Here is a 19,866-nt window from a genome sequence, read left to right on the forward strand (position 1 = left end):
CTATACTCCAATAAAAATTAATATAAAAAAATATGTTATAAAAGAAAAACAAAGCAAACACTCTGATAGGTAGGAATTACAAAGCTGTCAACAAAATACATACTCTACATACTGATCAGAGGATCAGATTTAAATTTGACCTGGCAGACCAGATGCACAAAAACAGTAACTTTGGGGAAACCTGACAGAATAGATCTCTCTAGAATCCCTTTTTCAAGATGATCTTAAAATTTTCAAGTCTTGGGCTTCCCTGGTGGCACAGTGGTTAAGAATCCACCTGCCAATGCAGGGGACATGGGTTCGAGCCCTGGTCCAGGAGGACCCCACATGCCACGGAGCAACTAAGCCCGTGTGCCACAACTACTGAGCCTGCGCTCTAAAGCCCACGAGCCACAACTACTGAGCCCGTGAGCCACAACTACTGAAGCCTGTGCACCTAGAGCCCGTGCTCCGCAACAAGAGAAGCCACCGCAGTGAGAAGCCCGCGCACCACAGTGAGGAGTAGCCCCCACTCGCCGCAACTAGAGAAAGCCCGCGTGCAGCAACGAAGACCCAATGCAGACAAAAATAAATTAATTAAAAAAATTTTTTTTCAAGTCTTTTTTCCTTCAAGTCAAAGTACAAGGATCATTTCAATTTGAGGCTGTCTTGAAATTTATATGCACAGTGTTCTTTTCCTGATTTACTTTTGTATTTTTGACTCTTTCCGTCATTGTGGTACATTGAACTAGACATAGATGCTATGCCTAGGTGCAAAAAACATCCCTTGTGCAAACTGGCCCACTCATCAACAAATGCCAAGTTTAAAGCAAGTATTTTTTAGAAAATCAGATCTACAATAAATGCAAAGTTAATGCCTCGCTCAGTTAACACAAGGGATACGATTACATTCACTCAAGGACTAATTTCACTGCTACCGTTTTTAACTTCCTAGCAACTAATCATTTTTCTAACCTTAAATAAAGTCTTAGTTTTTTAGAGACTTGCAGAACGTCTCTTTTAAATTCCCACTCTTGAACATACCACATCTGCTAATTACAAAAGAACTATCTATTTGCAAAACAGCCTTCTGTTTATGCGTAACAGACACATTCAGATAGTTTTAATACCATCTGACATCATTGTTTTAATCTATAAAAAATAAGTAGAGTTTCTAACATTTGAAAAAAAACATAATTATATGTATTGGAACCTAAGGGGTCCAACAAGAAGAGCTACTTAGGCTTTGTTTGTTGGATCTTTTGTTACTGCCATTCTAAAAATAAATTTGCCCAAAACATAGAAATTAATTCCAATGTCCCATATGTAACCTTCCATATGCTTAGAAGTACCTTGTTATGCTGTTAAGAAAAAACAAAATATTTTATCTACATGTATTTATGCTTTGTTAAACTGGATCTTCATTTTCACTGGTTTACTACGATGTATTTTACATAAAGCAGGAGAAGCAAAACTCCAGAAATAGCACCAAAGTCCATTAAAAAAAAAAGGTTTTACCCACAAAGCTACAGAATCCATGATACTAAGGATGGATAGCCTAAGAAATCCAGCCAAGAGCCATTCCCAACTTTCATAAAAGCTGTCCTTCTAGAATAAGATTTCTCAACCTTGGGACTATTGATTTTTGGGGTCGGATAATTCTTTTCTGGGTGGGTGGAATTGTGAGACGCTTGGCAGCATCTCTGGCCTTTGCCCACTAGATGCCAGTAGTATATTCTCCACCACTGTAACAACCAAAAAATGTCAGTAGAGACTGCTGAATGTCCCCTGGGAAGCAAATCAGCCTGGTTGAGAACCACTATTCTAAAAGATCAACATTAGCACAATACAGAATATTTCTCCCTGGAGGAAAAGCCTAAGTATTGACTCTGAAATGTACTGGATGAGCTCATTTCAGTTGCCCTAATGATACAAGTAAATGACTTTGCAATCTTTAACTGTAACTGAACAGAGTTTCTGAAGCAATCTCTTGCAACCCAGTTAGGGACAGAATTTGTGGCAGGGATAGAGTGGGAGATGAGATTCATACACAGAACTGAAGTCTAAGTCTTCGTGGGATTTCATGAGCCTTGTCACTGGCAGGAAAAGGATAGAAAGATGGTCAGGACTTGGGATCACCAACGATCAAAACCTATGACAAGACCCTTCTGCTGCACCAAGTTCCTGAGGGGGATATTTGCAGAAGGGATAAGGCCTAGCAAAGAAACATTATTTACAACCTGGGAGTTCAGGCCAAATGTAATTTCCTGGTGGGCTGGGCTGGCCCTGAGTCCAAGGAGTCCCTGAAGTCTCTTTGGAACTTTTTCCCTAAATTCACTCTTTCTGAGAAAAGAAAAAACTATGGGAAAGCAAACCAAAGAAACCAAGGAGATTATTTAAAGAATTAAGAATTTAAGAATAAAAACGATTAACATTTTGGAATACCCTGAAAAATACTACTTTTGACTACACCAACCCTTTCTGAGACACCGTTGTCTCTCTTTGGTAACCTGCTTCTCTGCCAACCAGGCATGAATCAGCATGGCTCTTCCTGAGGTCCTCTCACTCATCCTCACTGGGCGTTCCAATTTCTGTGCAAATCATTGGCTTATCCACTGAATTAAGGCCAACCACCATCAAAGAGAACAGAAGTCTTTCACAGCCTTTGCTGAGTAAGTATTTGCATCACATGTGGGGTTTTCTGTTTTTTTTTTAAAGACTCTAAATCACTTACTTTTTCTCAAGAAAACTTCCATTCCAACAGGCTGCAGAAGACATTATCTGAATGACACCACTGCTCAGGAAGAAAAAGGGAGGGAAGCCTTTAATAATTACAAATAAATGGTTGTTTAAGCATTAAACGACAGGTTTAGTCCTCTATTCCAGGGTTTCATTAATAGCCGCTTTTTCTTACCCAGGTGAAGCCTCGGAAAATGTACATTGCTTTAGAGAAACATTGTGTCATGTCTCAAAATGGACAAGAGCTTAAGTTTTCCTTAAGTCACGTTAAAATAAAATAAAAAGATGGTATCAAAGCTACCAAAAGAAAATTCTTGGGCCTAATAATAATGATCTTGAACGTTCTTTTCCCACCAATCATCTAAGACACTCCCCACCTCACCTCCAAAAGTGAACACCAAATAAAACCAAAAAAAGAGAAGCTGAGCTGTTATTTACCAAACACAGAAAGTATCTTTGCGAATTAATAACCAAACAAGTACTTCCTTCTATTTTGTTACCCATCTGACAAAGAAACGAAAAATAAGTGAAATAAGTGTTTATTCCTATTATCTAGATTACATAGTTTCTGAGGAAACCGCTAGTTTCTGAGGACCCAGGGTGAAACAGCAGTCAGGAACCCCGGACTCTCTTAGTTAATATAAGGAAAAGGGAAGGAATAAAACAAATATACGGTTGAGGAGGGGATCACAGCAACTTCTATTAATCAGAGAATCCGGGTCAGGAAAGATCTTTAGAGACCATTTCTTGCATCCTGTCCTTTTGTAAATAAGAAAACTAAGAATTAGTGAAGTGTCAAGGTCCCAGCCAAGGAGGTCTCAGTACCCCCCCACCCCTCCCACGGTGAGTCTAGTCCCCCAGCCCCTTCCCTGCCACCTTCCAGCCTGAGCGTCCCAGCAGAACCACCCAAAGTTAGAGGGATTCGGAGGACCGCCATGGAGGTGCTCTAGGGCATTCCCAATGATCCTCCACTCAAAAAGCTGCCACCTGGGGCTTCCCTGGTGGCGCAGTGGTTGAGAGTCTGCCTGCTGATGCAGGGGACACGGGTTCGTGCCCCGGTCCAGGAGGATCCCACATGCCGCGGAGCGGCTGGGCCCGTGAGCCATGGCCGCTGAGCCTGCGCGTCCGGAGCCTGTGCTCCACAACGGGAGAGGCCACAGCAGTGAGAGGCCCGCGTATCACAAAAAAAAAAAAAAAAAAAAAGCTGGTGTGCCCAAAGTTTAGGGTCCTGGGCATTTGCTCCACTACGATCTCTATCATAAAGCAAGATGCTTTATACACATTTCTGGGAACCATCACCACCTAATATTCAGCCTGATTCATTAATTCCCAAGAATTAGACTCTGCAGAAAAATGGAAAAGCTGAAGAAAGCCAATAAAATGTGTAAAAATGTTAAAAAAAAATTCTCTTTTAAGAATGAAATAAACTTGCTGAAAGGCCTCAGTCCTTTAACTGTACTTTTTTCTCTACTTGACACCGAATTACTATCTCAACTGATCATTTTGAATGTGAAAATGCTAAATTACTCAGATTAGGTAAAATAAGCTGTCTTAGATTTGGGAAGCTTTGGAATATGCATATGAAGAAACTCTTGGAGTTAAACAATAACACTGAGTTTTCTTAGCAGAAAGGCCAACTCAGGCCTTCATCAGTCAGGATGAAGATCCAAACAAGGGAGGTTGAGGAATACATTCTGTGAGAAAATGGGGGAACAACCTATTACGTTATCTGGGTCTAAGGGCACCAAATCCTGAATAAACATGTCCTCCCCAAAAAATGATTCCCTAAAATGTAAAACTCCATTTATATTCACAACCTCAATATGGAAGTAGGGAAAATCACTAAGCTAGGAAGTTCCAACACACTTTGAAAAAAAATGAAAACAAGCAACCACATACTTGATTGTATTTGCATTGTTGTGTTCTGAGAGCTTTTGTCTCCAAACTGCTATGGTTTCATCATTTATTAAACTGGTGTAATGTGCTTGGTTCATCATCCTGAAGTCAACAGCAGGAGCAGAATTCTGAAGGATTAAATATAACAATAAAAAAGAGAAACTATGTAACAGCATGGATCTTTTCTCATCTCCCTCTCCCCATATATTCCCCACTTTGTGTTGCACTTACATACAGGAGCTGGGGTGCACTGCCAGATCCTCCCACCCTTCAGAATGGAGGCGCTCACTCCCCCAGCTGCCGAGAGTGTACACTCCTGAGGGCTCCCAGCTGTGCTGCCCTGGGCTAGTGCTTCGGTCCTTTCCCACCCAGCAGCAGGTGGGGGCGTGGTACCAGGACCCAGTCCCCTTGCCTCCAGCAGGATTTAAACCTGTAAGATTCCTCTGGGAAACAGACTCTGAGCCTGAGATTTATGTTCAGGGGTGGGGGTTGCTTTAGAACCACATTTCCTTAGGGATGAAGGAGGCAGGATTGGGCCGAAGGAGAAGTTGAACTGCAGCTCAGTGTAACAGAGGCCTCAGCCAATCCCATGGGGAGCTCTGAAGATGGGATGGCCCTTTAGCACACTCCCCAGAGAAACCAAACCAATATGACTTCTTCAGGCTTCTTTCCCGCTCTGCTTTGAATCACCATAACAACAAGGCTTATAAATTACTAATCATTTGCCATAACTGTTGACCAAACTCCAACAAAATGTATTATAAAAAGTCAGAGTTCAGTTACAATCTGTATTGCAAATAATCCTTGAAAACTTAATGTCTCTTAATGTCTTGCTCAAAGTATAGAGCTATAAATTTATAAGAAAGGTAACGAAAAGGACATGTCAATAATGGCCTTGAAAATCCCAAATGCTGCCCAGCACTGTACTGTTCGTCCTTTCTTCAGTGAGATTAAAAAATAATAATAATATAAGCACTTCTATTTCCTAAAATCGCTCTTTTTCAACTTATTCTCCCCAAATCCTGTTCTTGAGCTAGAACTAAGAAGTTGAGAGTGCTTTATGCCTCCTGTACTTGTCACTAAAAAGGAGGAAAAAAGTAATATTAAAGCATTAACCAGATGATCACTTTTTCTCCTTTGCACCTGCACATAAAAACACAACTTTCTGAGTAAATTTTCTTGGTTATCTTCTCAGAGTTATGAGTTTAGATATCATTATAATGGAAAAGGAGAAGGGCATGTAACAAATCAGAGATGCTCGTCAAAGTTTATGATCATCTGTTCTTGATAATTATTTGACGAAAATGACCACAGACATCTATTGAGAGAACAAAAGCCATCTTGGATTACATAGAGAAAACCTATAAGACAAAGCAGACACTTGAGAACACACAAACAAGACTGCCTCTCCACCATGGTCTTACAACCCACTGTCATTATATAAATTTTAATTACTTCCCCCATTCAAAGGGGTAGCTGAACATAGACACTAACACATACTTACAATAAAATATAAACATAGAACTATTCTGTCGGTCTTCATTGCAAGTCCAATAAACCACAGATGCCTTGGATGCAGTGCAAGCTCAGAATCACATAAAGACTCAAGAAAAAGCGTCGATTTTCCATACCTTAGAATTACATATAGCCCCAAAAGAAAAAAATTGGTCTAGGTTGGTGTTTCCCAACTGTGGCTGCACTTTGGATCACCAGAGCTTTCAAAAATCCCGACAGCCAAGTCACACTCTAGACCAGTTAAATCAGAATCTCTAGAGACATCAGCATCTTTTTAAGACTCCTAGGTCTTAGTCAATAATTATGTAATATCTTTGTACGGTGACAGATGTTAACTAGACTTCTTGTGGTGACCATTTTGAAATTATAGAAATATCAAATCACTATGTTGTGTACCAGGAACTAAAATAGTGTTGTAGGTTAATTATACTTCAAAATCAAACAAACAAAAAACAATACTTTTCTAAGTCATATTCTATTTTTAGTTTCTTGTTTCTTTGTTACCTTACATTTTTAATGCATACAGCTCTTACAGTTGTTTAAAATTTAACCTGGAAAATTTAATTTCTCCAACAATATGCTACTTTCACTTCCTTCTCATCAACGTTTTGTTCTCCAGTCCCAACAGTGTTAATTACAGTAAATTTAAAAGCCAACTACAAATATCAGATACCATATTTACAAAAGAAATGAAACAAAGTTTTATGTTGAATTTCACAGGAAAACTGAAGTTGGTTAATCAAGCCAGTTTCATAGGGAAATGAATACTTCAAACTCTACTACTTGTGGACACAAAGTTATTATCCTGCAGAGATTCAGGGCTTTTCATGTTTCGCTTTATTAGCATCTTAAAGGAACAAAGGATAGTCTCAGCTTTTCTCAAGGTTTCTCTGTGAAGCACTGAAGCTGGTCCTAAAATAGGTCTAAAGTAACAGTTCCAAATCACCCCAGATGGCTGCACTCAACAGAACTTTCTCCAGGATCCTGACCTGGAAAATAGCTAACTGTCAGTTTCAGCTGTCCAACCTGCAGCCTCCGACTCCACCACAACCTTTAATACCAACGTCATAGAATGATACTGACTAGAAGGCCAGAACATGGCGTACTGAAAGATGGCGAAGTATCAGAGAGAGGCGGAGAGTTTCCAGCAGCGACAAGGCCCCTTGTGTCCACAGACCCTCATTTTCTTTCCAACCTATTCTGATTCCTTTGTCATCACCAACGGCCCGTCCCTGCTCCTCCAGGGGAAGATAAGGATCAATGCACTACAGACCGCTGGTCCTCCCTAAGTGCTTGGTGAATAAAAGCAAGGTGGACAGTGGGGGGAGAGGGGTGGGGAGGGAGAGAGGAGAGGAAGCCTAAGAGCAGGGGAGGGGGTGGAAAGCAGAAAACAAATCTGTGGCGCTGATTTCTCGTCCAGAGAGGGGGGTGAATTAAAGCCCTGCCACAGATACCTGGCCCACGTCCTCCTCGACCTCCACCCCTGAAAGAATGTCATTCTTCCTGACTTACCCACCACAGTGATGCAGGAGACAACCTGAGGGAAATTTTAGTGTGGTGCTACGAGCAGATGATAAATAACAAAGGGGAGCTGAATACTGCGGCAACTCTTATACTTCGTGTAGGCTCGATCACATCAAACAAACCCAGAGAGCTCTCAAATACCCAGCATTTGTGGCTACTTCACAGGGAAGGAAAGAATGGGAAGTCAGATAATCCCAAAGTAAGTATGAACTCTCTAAGGCCTCCTTAAGTCTCTTTTGGGACAAATCCAGATATAAATAAATCATTTTCAACTATAAATTAGAACTCTGGGATTAAAATACCAAGAAAATTATTGGCACTTCAAGGAAGCAAAATGGAGATGGCCTCAAGGTTTAGTTGGCTTGTTTTAACAGAATAAAATTGGTAGAAACAAAGAGTAACGTTGCTCTCATGTAATTATTTATTAAAATAAATATTGGTTCACCATTATTCCACCCCCAAAATAATAGTCAAAAGAAAACTTTACCTCATATTTGGAGCAAAGTACAAAAGTCTGGTCTCCTCCAGAGAAGATCTGCTTAACAATATGATATTTAAAGCGATCTGTCAAAAAAATTTTCAAGAGCGTGTTTTTCAACAATTAACGTTTTTCTAATATTCCAAAATATGCTTCAGAACGGTTTCCTATCCATTTAATTCTGTCCGAGAAGTAAGAAACCTCCTCCCCTGGCTCTCTTCCCAGGACTGTTTCTACTTCAGTTAAAACTAAACATATAAAACTGTATCTTCCACTCTAACCCTCCCTCCCTCCCCCCCACTGCCAGCTAGTCCTGACCTCGTTTCTGTTTTTCATTCTAACTCTGTCATGCCACTGCCCTGAAGTTTGAAACAGTCACTACCATGAACCATAACATCTGCTAAGAAATCATTCGGCACCTGAGTGTGGTGGTCTGCAGCCCCTCGGGACGCAGCTTGCCTCCGGAGGTCCTCCACATCCTACCTCAGCTTTGCCTCCCATCATACTGCGCCCGTGCTGACACACCCCCACCACCACCTCGCTTTTATTTCTAATACACCACACTTCCTCGCACCTCCACGCCTCTTCCTCTGCCTCCCCCAGTGCACACAGCATTCTCCCTACAGGGCGCCTCCTAGAGCATAACTGGAAAGGTGCTCCTGGAATGTGCAATTCCACGGTACTCACCACTGCCCACCCACTCACAGTCCTCTACCTGGCTAACTCCAAATCATCCTTTTAAGACACAGCTCAGACTTCCTCTAACCGGAATACTCCTTGATGCCTTCCTCTGTGCTCCCACATTACCATGAAGGTTCCTAAAACCACAGCATTTACATAACAAATTGAAATTTACCTACTTTGGCAAACATCCAAGCACAGATTTATGATCACATAAGTTATGCGGTAATTAAACACTTCAAAAACTTTGTGGTTTCAAATTAATCTATAAAATGTTCGAGTTTTTCACATTGGTGTATTTCTTAAATATATGCATTCCTAACATGCGTACAATGCCTTAAAGAAAAAGAAATTTACAAATGATAGAGAAGAGGACACCAAGCCAAGCCATTCTTTCACTTTGGGGAACATCACCTAAACAAAATCTTGTTTATTTTACATTTTAAGTTCCACTACATTTTTAGATGCTCATATGTTCCTTCCATAAATATTTATTGAGTGAGAAGTTTGTGCCAGGTCCTGTGCTATATGCCAGGTTTAAAAAGAGGAAAAGACTCCATCCCTATACTTAAATTTCTTATAATCCAGCAGGGAACTTATGATTGTTATGGTTAAAATAAAATTCTGATCAAGCCAGAAGTGTGTCATTTTATAGTCTTCAAAATCAAAATTAATTAATTATTAAATCACACTTCTAATGACTCTCCAGCTGCATTTAAGCTTCTGGATTTATTATTTCGAGTCACTCTTACTGAGTGACTGCCTTATTTTGATTTCTAATGAAATGGAACTATTTTGAAACGAAATGGTACAAAATTCAACTATTTTCTAAGAGAAGGAAAAAATGGCATGAAAAGAAATCATGTCATGTTTTGACCAAAATAGTAATCATAAAGGAAAGGTAACACAGTACAAGCATCAAGAGCACAGGCTTTAAGACTCACAGATATAGAGAACGAACTAGCGGTTCGTTCGAACTAGGGCGGGCAATATAGGATGGGGGCGTGGGAGGTACAAACTACCGGGTATAAGATAGGCTACAAGGATGTGTTGTACAACACCGGGAATATAGCCAATATTTTGTAATACCTGTAAATGGAGTGTAATCTTTAAAAACTGTATAACATTTTTAAAAATTAAAAAAAAAGAACACAGGCTTCAGAATGAGGCAGACCTGGTTTTAAATCCTGTTCCCCGAATCTGTATCATCTCGGGCAAGTTACTTAACCTCCTAAAGACTCAGTTTCCTCATCTCCAACATGGGTATAATAACCACTAGTTCTTAAGGTTGTTTTCAGTGCTTAGCATGGTTATGGAACTTGGTTAAGCATTCAATAAACGTGAACTTTCATTATCAGCAACAATAATAAAATGTATACACCACCATCAAGGTCCTTAGGGCCAAAATGACATGTTTTGCTTTATTCTCTAGGATCTCAACTATAGAGCCTCATGCACAGTGAGTACTCAAACACTTGTTGATTGGCATTAAAAGAAAATATCTCACATGCTTTCCTTCCAAAAGACCTCAAGGTAAAAAATAAATAAGTGTTCTATAAACAATTGTTTTTAGCATTTAAAATACCATTAAATTCTAATAAAAATCACTCTTACCAGCTCTGGCTGAAAGCTGGCCGCTATGGGCGGCCCAGTAACCTTTCACAGGAGATGGGCACTTGACATTACAAGTGTGTCCAGTTCCTAACTGACCTCTTGCTCCACAACCAAATGCATAGATGAGTCCAGAAGAAGGCACAAAGGCTAAGGTGTGTTGTCTGGGGGAAAATAATGTAAATTAACCCATCAGCATCCCTTCTGATACGGATGAATACACACTCTGACTTTTCACTTCCACATGTGAGCACTGCAGTTCCTAGGGGTGCCCCTTGTGTTCCCATGTGCCTGTTTTTTTGCAGTGCTGGCTCTTCGTAACACCATCCTTCTCTGATAATCTAGGTCATCGGGATGATGGCAAGACTCCTCGGAAAGAGCTGAAGGCCTGCTGCATCTGGGATGGGTGGGAAGAGGTGGGGTGGACCAGCAAAACTTCCAAGACATTCTTTTCTTTTTTTTTTTTTTTTGTGGTACGCGGGCCTCTCACCGTTGTGGCCTCTCCCATTGCGGAGCACAGGCTCCAGACGCGCAGGCTCAGAGGCCACGGCTCACGGGCCCAGCCGCTCCGCGGCACGTGGGATCTTCCCGGACCGGGGCACGAACCCGTGTCCCCTGCATCGGCAGGCGGACTCTCAACCACTGCGGCACCAGGGAAGCCCCCAAGACATTCTTTGAGGCTCTCTCACTTTCCTTTCTTCATGTCTCCCACACATCGTGCTATTGTTTACCCCAAAGCAGCATACTGGCCCCAGGTGGCTCTGCTTCTCTAAAACCCTTCCTCACCACACCCTGCTCAGATCGGACTCTCTCCAAACTTTCACCATAGCTGTGCATGCAGTTAAGATTTCTTAAAATGGTGGTGGCTGGGTCTAACCACATTCTCCATCACTACAAAGACATGATCCATTTCTGGGTCTTAATAGCTATGAGGAAGCTCTTAGGAGCACTCACCTGCCACAGGCAATCTGAGTGACTTCACTGCCCATCAGCTCCAGAACTCTTCTTGGATTAACCTCATCATTCATGGAATCATGTCCAAGTTGCCCACAGGAACCAGCACCAAAGGTAAACACACCTCCACTCTAACAAGGAGCAAATACCACATGACTGCACTGTGTCTCTGAGTTTGCATACACTCCTTTAGCCTCTGTATACAAAATTCATATCACAACGGTCTGTACAAGAACGCTACGCTCGCTTGATACTTAGCCAAGTCACTTCTTTGGAATGTTGATTAAATGGAAAAATAATTTAAAAAGAACTTAAGACTACACTTTTATGGAATAAAGACAGTACTGCTCAAGGGAATGTGTGCCATCTATAAATTCTGAAAGTTGTTTAAAAGTACAACGATGTGTTAATAAGAAGAAAAAAAGAGAAAAAGATAGGTGAAATGAGATGATTTTGCATGATCATTTATATGTAAGAAATTAAATGCTCCACAGATTCCTTGGAAAGTAAGATCTTTTTAGCAGCTGTATTTGAACAAATGCTAAGGCATTTTATTAAAGTGAATCTATAATAGTATTTGTTCGACATGAAAATATCTTTTCATTCTCTCTAGATGTAACTGTTTTAGAAGCAAAAGACATAGGTAGATAATTTTAAAACATTAATTACATTGTTCTTTCTTTTTTACATATATTTAAATGGCTTGTTTTAAAGGAACACAGAATATTGCTATATATATTTGAAAGTTATATAAACATTGAACTATTTTTTAACACCAAAAAAATATATATATATTTTTATTGGAGTATAGTTGCTTTACAATATTGTGTTAGTTTATACTATACAGCAAAGTCATTCAGCTATACGTACACATATATCCCCTCTTTTTTGGATTTCCTTCTCATTTAGGTCACCACAGAGCATTGAGTAGAGTTCCCTGTGCTACACAGTAGGTTCTCATTAGTTATCTATTTTGCACATAGTATCAATAGTGTGTATTTGTCAATCCCAATCTCCCAATTCATCCCACCCCCCTCTTCCCCCTTGGTATCCATACGTTTGTTCTCTATGTCTGTGTCTCTATTTCTGCTTTGAAAACACCAAAATATTAACAGTGATTCTTTTGAGTTAGAATCCTTCTTTATTTTACAGTTATTCCATAATGAACAGGAACTACTTCCATAGTAGAAAAAAATCACTTTAAGAACAAATTTATGCCAAAGAAATGCCAAAAGGGTCAGGCCAGCTTAGCATTTTCTTTCTCACAGTGGCATTCTAGAATCTTTTCTGAAAGGGCGTATTTTTCCCTGATATCAGTCTCAGGAGGTTGAAGAACATACCCTAAACACCACTAGCTTCCCTTAATAATAACTGATTTGAATGTATTACCCTCATATTTTTATTTTCTATTTTTAAAATTTATTTATTATTATTTATTTTGGGCTGTGTTGAATCTTCGTTGTGGTGCACAGGCTTCTCATTGCAGTGGCTTCTCTTGTTGCAGAGCACGGGCTCTAGGCGTGCAGGGCTTCAGTAGTTGTGGCGCATGGGCTTAGTGGCATGTGGGATCTTCCCGGACCAGGGCTTGAACCCGTGTCCCCTGCATTGGCAGGCGCCGTCTTAACCACTGAGCCACCAAGGAAGTCCCTCATATTTTTAGAAATTCTTAAATCTCACTGTGGCTCAACTTGAAGAAAAAGATACTTTTGTGTTGGACTTCCCTGGTGGTGCAGTGGTTAAGAATCCGCCAGCCAGGGCAGGGGACACGGGTTCGAGCCCTGGTCTGGGAAAATCCCACAAGCTGCGGAGCAACTAAGCCCGTGCGCCACAACTACGGAGCCTGTGCGCCTAGAGCCCGTGCTCCACAACAAAGAGAAGTCACCGCAATGAGAAGCCTGCGCGCCACAACGAAGAGCAGCCCCTGCTCGCTGCAACTAAAAGAAAGCCTGCACGCAGCAACAAAGACCCAACACAGCCAAAAATAAAATAAATAAATACATTTATTTTTTTAAAAATACTTTTGTGCTACTTTTAATAAAGGTCTTCAGGGAAGTATGGCTGAATTAATGTCTCTTTGTTACCGGGGAGCTTTCATAGGGACACTGGTCATATGCATTTAGCCTGGGAGCTAGTGTCAACTGGAAGGGGGCAAGGGTCCGTCTTCTTGAGTGCCTGGAGGCTGACCACCACTGGAGGGAGGGAAGAGAGAGAACGCAGATGGTTGCTGAGAAGGGAGACAACCCTGGACTATTTTTACACACTACCAACTGCTCTCTCTAAAAGGCCCTATCCAACCAACCAAACCACGATAAAGAAGCATTCATGTCATACCCAGCACCAGAGGGCCGCGGAACAAACCAGAATACTCCAAGGCCCTTACTTTTGTGAGAACTGCTGTATGCTCTTCTCCGCAACTGATATACACGACTTTTTGTGTTCGTAGGAGCTTCACATGGCAGGGAGACTCCCGATCTAGAATAAGAGAAATAGCACAGGGTCACCTCCATTTGCCTTTGAGATGTACACAGCTGTCTCATCCTGAAGTCTGGGTCCCCCTGGACTCCTGACTCTCATCTTCCGCTTCCTGCCTGACCCTCCACTTGCACGTCTAACAGACGCCTCATGTTTAATGTACTGAAAACTTAACTCATGGGTTCCCTACACTCCCCAGTTCTTCCCAGGGCTCCGCCCTGCTCCCCATACACAGCTTTCCTCATTTCATAAATGCGACTTCACCCTTCCAGCTTTTCCTCTTTCTTTCAAACTACACATCCAACAATGAGCAAAACCAACTGGCCCACCTTCAAAATATATTCAAATCCACCTTTTTTTTTTTTGCGGTACGTGGGCCTCTCACTGTTGTGGCCTCTCCCGTTGCGGAGCACAGGTTCCAGATGTGCAGGCTCAGTGGCCATGGCTCACGGGCCCAGCCGTTCCGCGGCATGCGGGATCTTCCCGGACCGGGGCACGAACCCGTGTCCCCTGCATCGGCAGGCGGACTCTCAACCACTGCGCCAGCAGGGAAGCCCCCAAATCCATCTTTATTCCCACTACTCCCAAACTGGTCTTCCAGCTTCCCCCGTGGACCCACTCTAGGCAAAGTTAAATTGGACCACTCTTCTCCTCAACACCTCGGTGTCTTCCCTGATTTCACTGAGAGAAGCCAAACTCCTTACCCTGCCCTTCAGGCCTTACATAATGGGGACCCGCTAGCTCTCTGAGCTCCCGCCTTCCGGTCGTCCCAGCCCCGAGCACACCACAGATCCTCCTGCACCAGAGCGTCTGCACACCCTGTTCCCTCTGGCTGGAACAGTCTCCGCCCAGCGTATCTACACGTCTCCTCTTCGACTTGACTTCCTACAGGGCTGTGCTCAAACATCTCATCCGAGAGGCCCTCCCTGGCCACCTTATATGAAATAGGAACCTTTCCTCTCAAAGCCTGTGACACACTGTAGACTTACTGGTTTGTGGTTTGCGTCTGCCCACCAGCAGGCAATCTCCACTAAGCCAAGGGTATTCTCTGTCTTGGTCCCTGCCACACCCTTAATGCCTGACACGGGGCCAGCACGTACAAGCCCCTCAGGAAGCACATACTGAGCAAATGAGGTTAAGAGGGCCACGTGAAGACTTCACCTACCTTTCTCATCGCTGAGCCCGAGCTGCCCCGCGTTATTCATCCCCCAGCCAAATACGGCTCCCGAGAGAGACAGGGCAAAGCTGTGGGCCCCTCCTGCAGTCACCTGTGCCAGCGGGATCCCCTCCAGGGACCTCACCCTCTGCGGGCTGGCTTGGGAGGGGAACTCCTTCCCCAGGCCCAGCTGCCCATGGCTGTTCTTCCCCCACGTGAAGAACTGGCCATCTGAAATAAGAAGAGGATAACTGGTATTACCAGAAATGATACAAGCGCCATCCACAAAAATAACCTTGTTAGAACAACAGGGTTGCCCGGTAGGCTCATGGGTTAGTGCCCTCCGGCCGCAACACACACACACACCCAAGAGCAAGGGAGCACACACATTTCATACTGGAACCAAAACTCCCACCTGTCATGACAACAGAGATAAGCTGAGCCTTATCACCCTTCCAAGGCTATTAACGTTTATGCAAAGAAAAAAGTAAATGTTTAAGTCAATTCGGTTTTGAATAGGCAATTACCAAGCTTTGATCCACTAAGCAAGGTGAAAGAGTTCTGACCACACCAGGACCACGAGAGACCCAGGACTTCACGGGGTCTAGCTATGACCCGGACGGCACCACAGAGGATCAAGCAGGACCTGTTTGTGCTGACTTCCCCTCAAATTTATCCTAACAAAATACAGCATTATTTGCTGGCTTAGGTTTTTCTAACTCCGTCTTCTTCATTTATTTGGGAGCTTCACGGTGGAATATAACGCCATGGTGAGCTGTATGTAGCTAAGAAAAACCAATCTTCTGCTCAAGAACATGACTGACATGCTGTCCTCTCCTCCCCTTCCCCTGAGAGAGGGTTGGAGCAGCAATGACGACCACCTCCTTCATCATCCAAACCCTGAGAAAAGTGTGAGCTACACTAAGGCTGTCTGAGAATTGCTGCTGTCCAACGGGAATGCACAGACCCTAACTAGTTAGTTAAAGGTATCCAGTTAGATAACATCACACAAAAATGCAAAGAGAAATGGTTCTCAAATTAACAGAACATTAGCAGAGATGTACGTTACCAGCTGCAAGAGCCAAGCAGTGCCAGTTGCCACAGGAAACTTGTAATATTGTCTGCTGGTTCAGCTTCTGTATTAACCTACAACAGAAAAGACTTTCCTCTTAAGGGCATCCACGAACAATGATTGGAAATATTCCCAACTAAACAAAACAGTTGTAATAAGTAACATCTTTCATAAAAGACTTTTTTAAATCAAACATATAATCCTACATGATATAATTCTATTAAGTCTTTCACTAACCTCCTGCCTCTTAGGTAGCTACTGTTAAAGAAAAAAAAAAAAAATTCTGCACCTAAACCCATTACCATAGCCCTCTGTTAATTCCCACCTTGTCATCTCCAATTCAGGGACAAAAGGAGTAAATTACAGAAGAAAGATCCCTAAGAACATGGCTAGTATCTAAATGGCTTTCAAATGAGGGCAAGGCGATGATTCAGCGATCCCACTTCTGGGTATATATCCAAAAGAACTGAAAGCTGGGTACCAAAGAGCTATTTGTATACCCACATTGATAGCAGCATTATTCAAAATGGCCAAAAGGTGGTAGCAACCCAAGAATCCATCAACAGATACTAGAAAAACAAACGAGGTATATACACATTCGGAATATGTACACAACAGAATATTCATCAGCCTTCAAGAACAAAAACCCTGACACATGCCACGACATGGATGAAACTTGGACATTATGCTAAGTGAAATAAGCCAGTAACAAAAAGACAAATACTCCATAATGCCACTTACGTGAGATACCTAGACTAGTCAAATTCATACAAATCAAAGTCTAACAGTGCCTGCCAGTGGCTGGGAGAGGAGGAATGGGGAGTTGTCATTTAATGAGTACAGAGTTAAATTTCTGCAAGAGAAAGAAGTTCTGGAGACTGGTCACACAGCAACGTGAATATACTTAACACTACTGAACTGTACACTCTAAAATGGTTAAGATGGTAAATTTTATGTTATGTGTATTGTACCATAATTTTAAAAAATTAAGAAGGGCAATGCCTCCAAAACTCTGATTCCCTAGGATGATAATGAGGAAGATCATATGATAACTTTTTTTTTTTTTTTTTTTTTTGCGGTACGCCGGCCTCTCATTGCTGTGGCCTCTCCCGTTGCGGAGCACAGGCTCTGGACACGCAGGCTCAGCGGCCATGGCTCATGGGCCCAGCCGCTCCGCAGCATGTGGGATCTTCCTGGACCGGGGCACGAACCCGTGTCTCCTGCATCGGCTGGCGGACTCTCAACCACTGCGCCAGCAGGGAAGCCCCATATGATAACTTTTAAATCCCACTCCTCTGCTTGCTCGTGTCAAAGACAGAGATAAGAACAGTACCCACTCACAGGGTTGTGGTGAGAATTAAAAGAAAAAATTCATGCTTGGCACTGCCCAGCAGAGGTAGACAGCCTGAGAGTATCTGCTGCTTCCTATTTTCGTAATTCACAAGTTGCCATCTCCCTCTTCATTAAGTGGATGCCATGGGAACAAAGGAGTCAGACGGGCACACTTTCGGGAAGGGGCATTTTAGAAGACAGACATCCAATAGGCGAGGAGGGGGTTATTTAGAGTGATAGGTAGATGTTGCTTTTGTTAATGGTTTATTTTTTCGGATCTAAAAAAATTTATAAAATAGAGTTCACATATGCATTTAGTACCAAATAGAACCCAACTATTTTTTATTGTAGATTCACATGCAGTTGTAAGAAATAATACAGAGATCCCTTGTACACTTTGTCCAGTTTCCCCCAGTGATGACATTTTGCAAAACTACAGTATAGTATCATAACAAAGATACTGACATTAATATAACCTACCGATCTCATTTATGTTTGGGTTGGCCAAAAAGTTCATTCAGGTTTTCCCATAGGATGTTACAGGAAAACCCAAATGAACTTTTTGGCCAGGCCAATATTTCCCCAGTTTTACTTGTACTCATTTCTGAGTTTGTAGTATTTTTGTCACCTGTGTAGGCTCATGTATCCAGCACCATACTCAATGGTTCCAACCCCACAAGGATTCCTTTTGTTGTACTTTTATAACCACTCCTCCCCTCCCCCATTTGTAACCCCTGGCAACCACTAATCTACCCTCCATTTCCACAATTTTGTCCTTTTGAGAATGTTATATCAATGGAACCATACAGTAGGTAGCCTTTGGGGATTGGCTTCTTTTCCACTCAGAATAATTCCCTGGGCATTTGTCCAAATTGCTGCATGTATCAATAACTTGTAGAACCCCACTTTTTTTTTTTTTTTTTTTTTTTTTTTTTTTTTTTTGCTGTACGCGGGCCTCTCACTGTTGTGGCCTCTCCCGTTGCGGAGCACAGGCTCCGGACGCACAGGCTCAGCGGCCATGGCTCACGGGCCCAGCCGCTCCGCGGCATATGGGATCCTCCCAGACCGGGGCACGAACCCGTATCCCCTGCATCGGCAGGCGGACTCTCAACCACTGCGCCACCAGGGAGGCCCGTCACTATTTTTTAAAATTGGAAAATGTACTACTGCCTTGGGGCCCAGTGTTTCAGAACCTTATGAGGCAAGAGCCCTTTCTCCTGGCCAGCTTCCACTCGAATTCCCCACACTCCTCCCTTTATGGGTCACCATTACCCTCAATACAACCTCCAGAATCACAGTTACAGAGAGGAAGCAGGTCAGAAGGACAAGACAAACAATCAGAAATTATACCCTTGAGGTGGAGAAAACGGGATACACGGGATACACATGCACAAGCATATACTGTGTTTTACCTACTCGTCTTACTGCATCCTCCCAATAACTTTGTAAAGGTACACAATACTACGTAACTCCATTCTTAAGTTAGGAAATCGAGGCCTAGATAAGTTCAACAATTTGCCCAAGGTCATTCACCTAATAAGTAATAGAGCCAGTACGGGAATCTGAGTCCATATGACCTTGAATCTATGTTACTTTCCACAATACGAAGGTATGAATTAATGAATTTAATTAAGTTATAATATGAAATTATATACAAACTAAAGCCTCAGAAGTCATCCATAATTTAGACATGACTAATAAAAATAATAACAAACTGCTACTCTAACACAGATTACTCCATTTTTAGAAACGAAATGTCACTAAACAGCTTTTCTTGAGTCTTTGGACATCGACGAATGAAATACTTTTGTCATTAATGTTATAAATCTTTTCCTTCATATTACAATTTCGTTAAAATATAGCATCCCCCTTTTGTTAAATTCCTACTCTCCCTCTTCCCCCAAAATTAAATTAATTTTTGGAAGTAATGAATCCAAGACATTACCTGTTCTAAATCAGGAAATGGAATCAAATCATTTTTACCTTCCTGTTCCTCTTTTCCCTAAAACAGCTTTTGATTAAAGAGACAAAAATCTAAGAAGGGCAAAAAAGGAAGAGGAAGAAGAATGTATTGTCCTTTAAAAGGGACAATAATTGGGCAGGGGAGGAGAGGCATTTAATAAACATACTGGTACTGAGCAATGCATGTGCCGGAGCACCCTTAGCAAGGGTGATGCTAAAATGAATGATCCAGGTCTCCTGGCATCAAGAGCTCCCAGCTTTGGACTAAAAATAGTTATTAACTTAAAAACTGCAAAGAATGTGACAAGTACTGCAATACAAGGAATGTTGTACATGTGCAGTATAAAGGAGCAGGAATTAAATGAAGGAAATAAACCAATGGCCTCTGTGATCATTAAGAACCCTCAACAAACAGAGATGCCCCCCTCCGAAATGTCCACATGAAAGTAACTTCAATATTTTAGACATTTACTTAGTGGTGAAGCATCTGATACG

At 42.1% G+C, this 19,866-nt stretch overlaps 1 protein-coding gene across 6 annotated transcripts in view; it reads right to left on the reverse strand.

Annotated features, from left to right (window-relative positions):
* Positions 1-19,866, reverse strand: part of HERC3 (HECT and RLD domain containing E3 ubiquitin protein ligase 3) — a 142,496-nt gene that overhangs the window by 75,302 nt on the left and 47,328 nt on the right. For 5 of the 6 annotated variants that reach the window (XM_082611401.1, XM_082611402.1, XM_082611398.1 and 2 more), the window contains exons 5-12: positions 16,075-16,151; positions 15,015-15,236; positions 13,758-13,849; positions 11,378-11,508; positions 10,427-10,587; positions 8,141-8,217; positions 4,618-4,742; positions 2,714-2,773 (exon numbers count right to left, since the gene is read on the reverse strand). In XM_082611401.1, coding sequence (XP_082467527.1) covers positions 2,714-2,773; positions 4,618-4,742; positions 8,141-8,217; positions 10,427-10,587; positions 11,378-11,508; positions 13,758-13,849; positions 15,015-15,236; positions 16,075-16,151 — 945 coding nt within the window. Of the gene's footprint in view, positions 1-2,713; positions 2,774-4,617; positions 4,743-8,140; positions 8,218-8,846; positions 8,950-10,426; positions 10,588-11,377; positions 11,509-13,757; positions 13,850-15,014; positions 15,237-16,074; positions 16,152-19,866 lie in introns of those variants that run through there. The other variant, XM_082611403.1, reaches the window with a different exon arrangement.

The sequence above is a fragment of the Mesoplodon mirus genome (genome assembly GCF_964341445.2).
Source record: "Mesoplodon mirus genome assembly, chromosome: 2".
Classification (NCBI taxonomy): Eukaryota; Metazoa; Chordata; class Mammalia; order Artiodactyla; family Ziphiidae; genus Mesoplodon; species Mesoplodon mirus.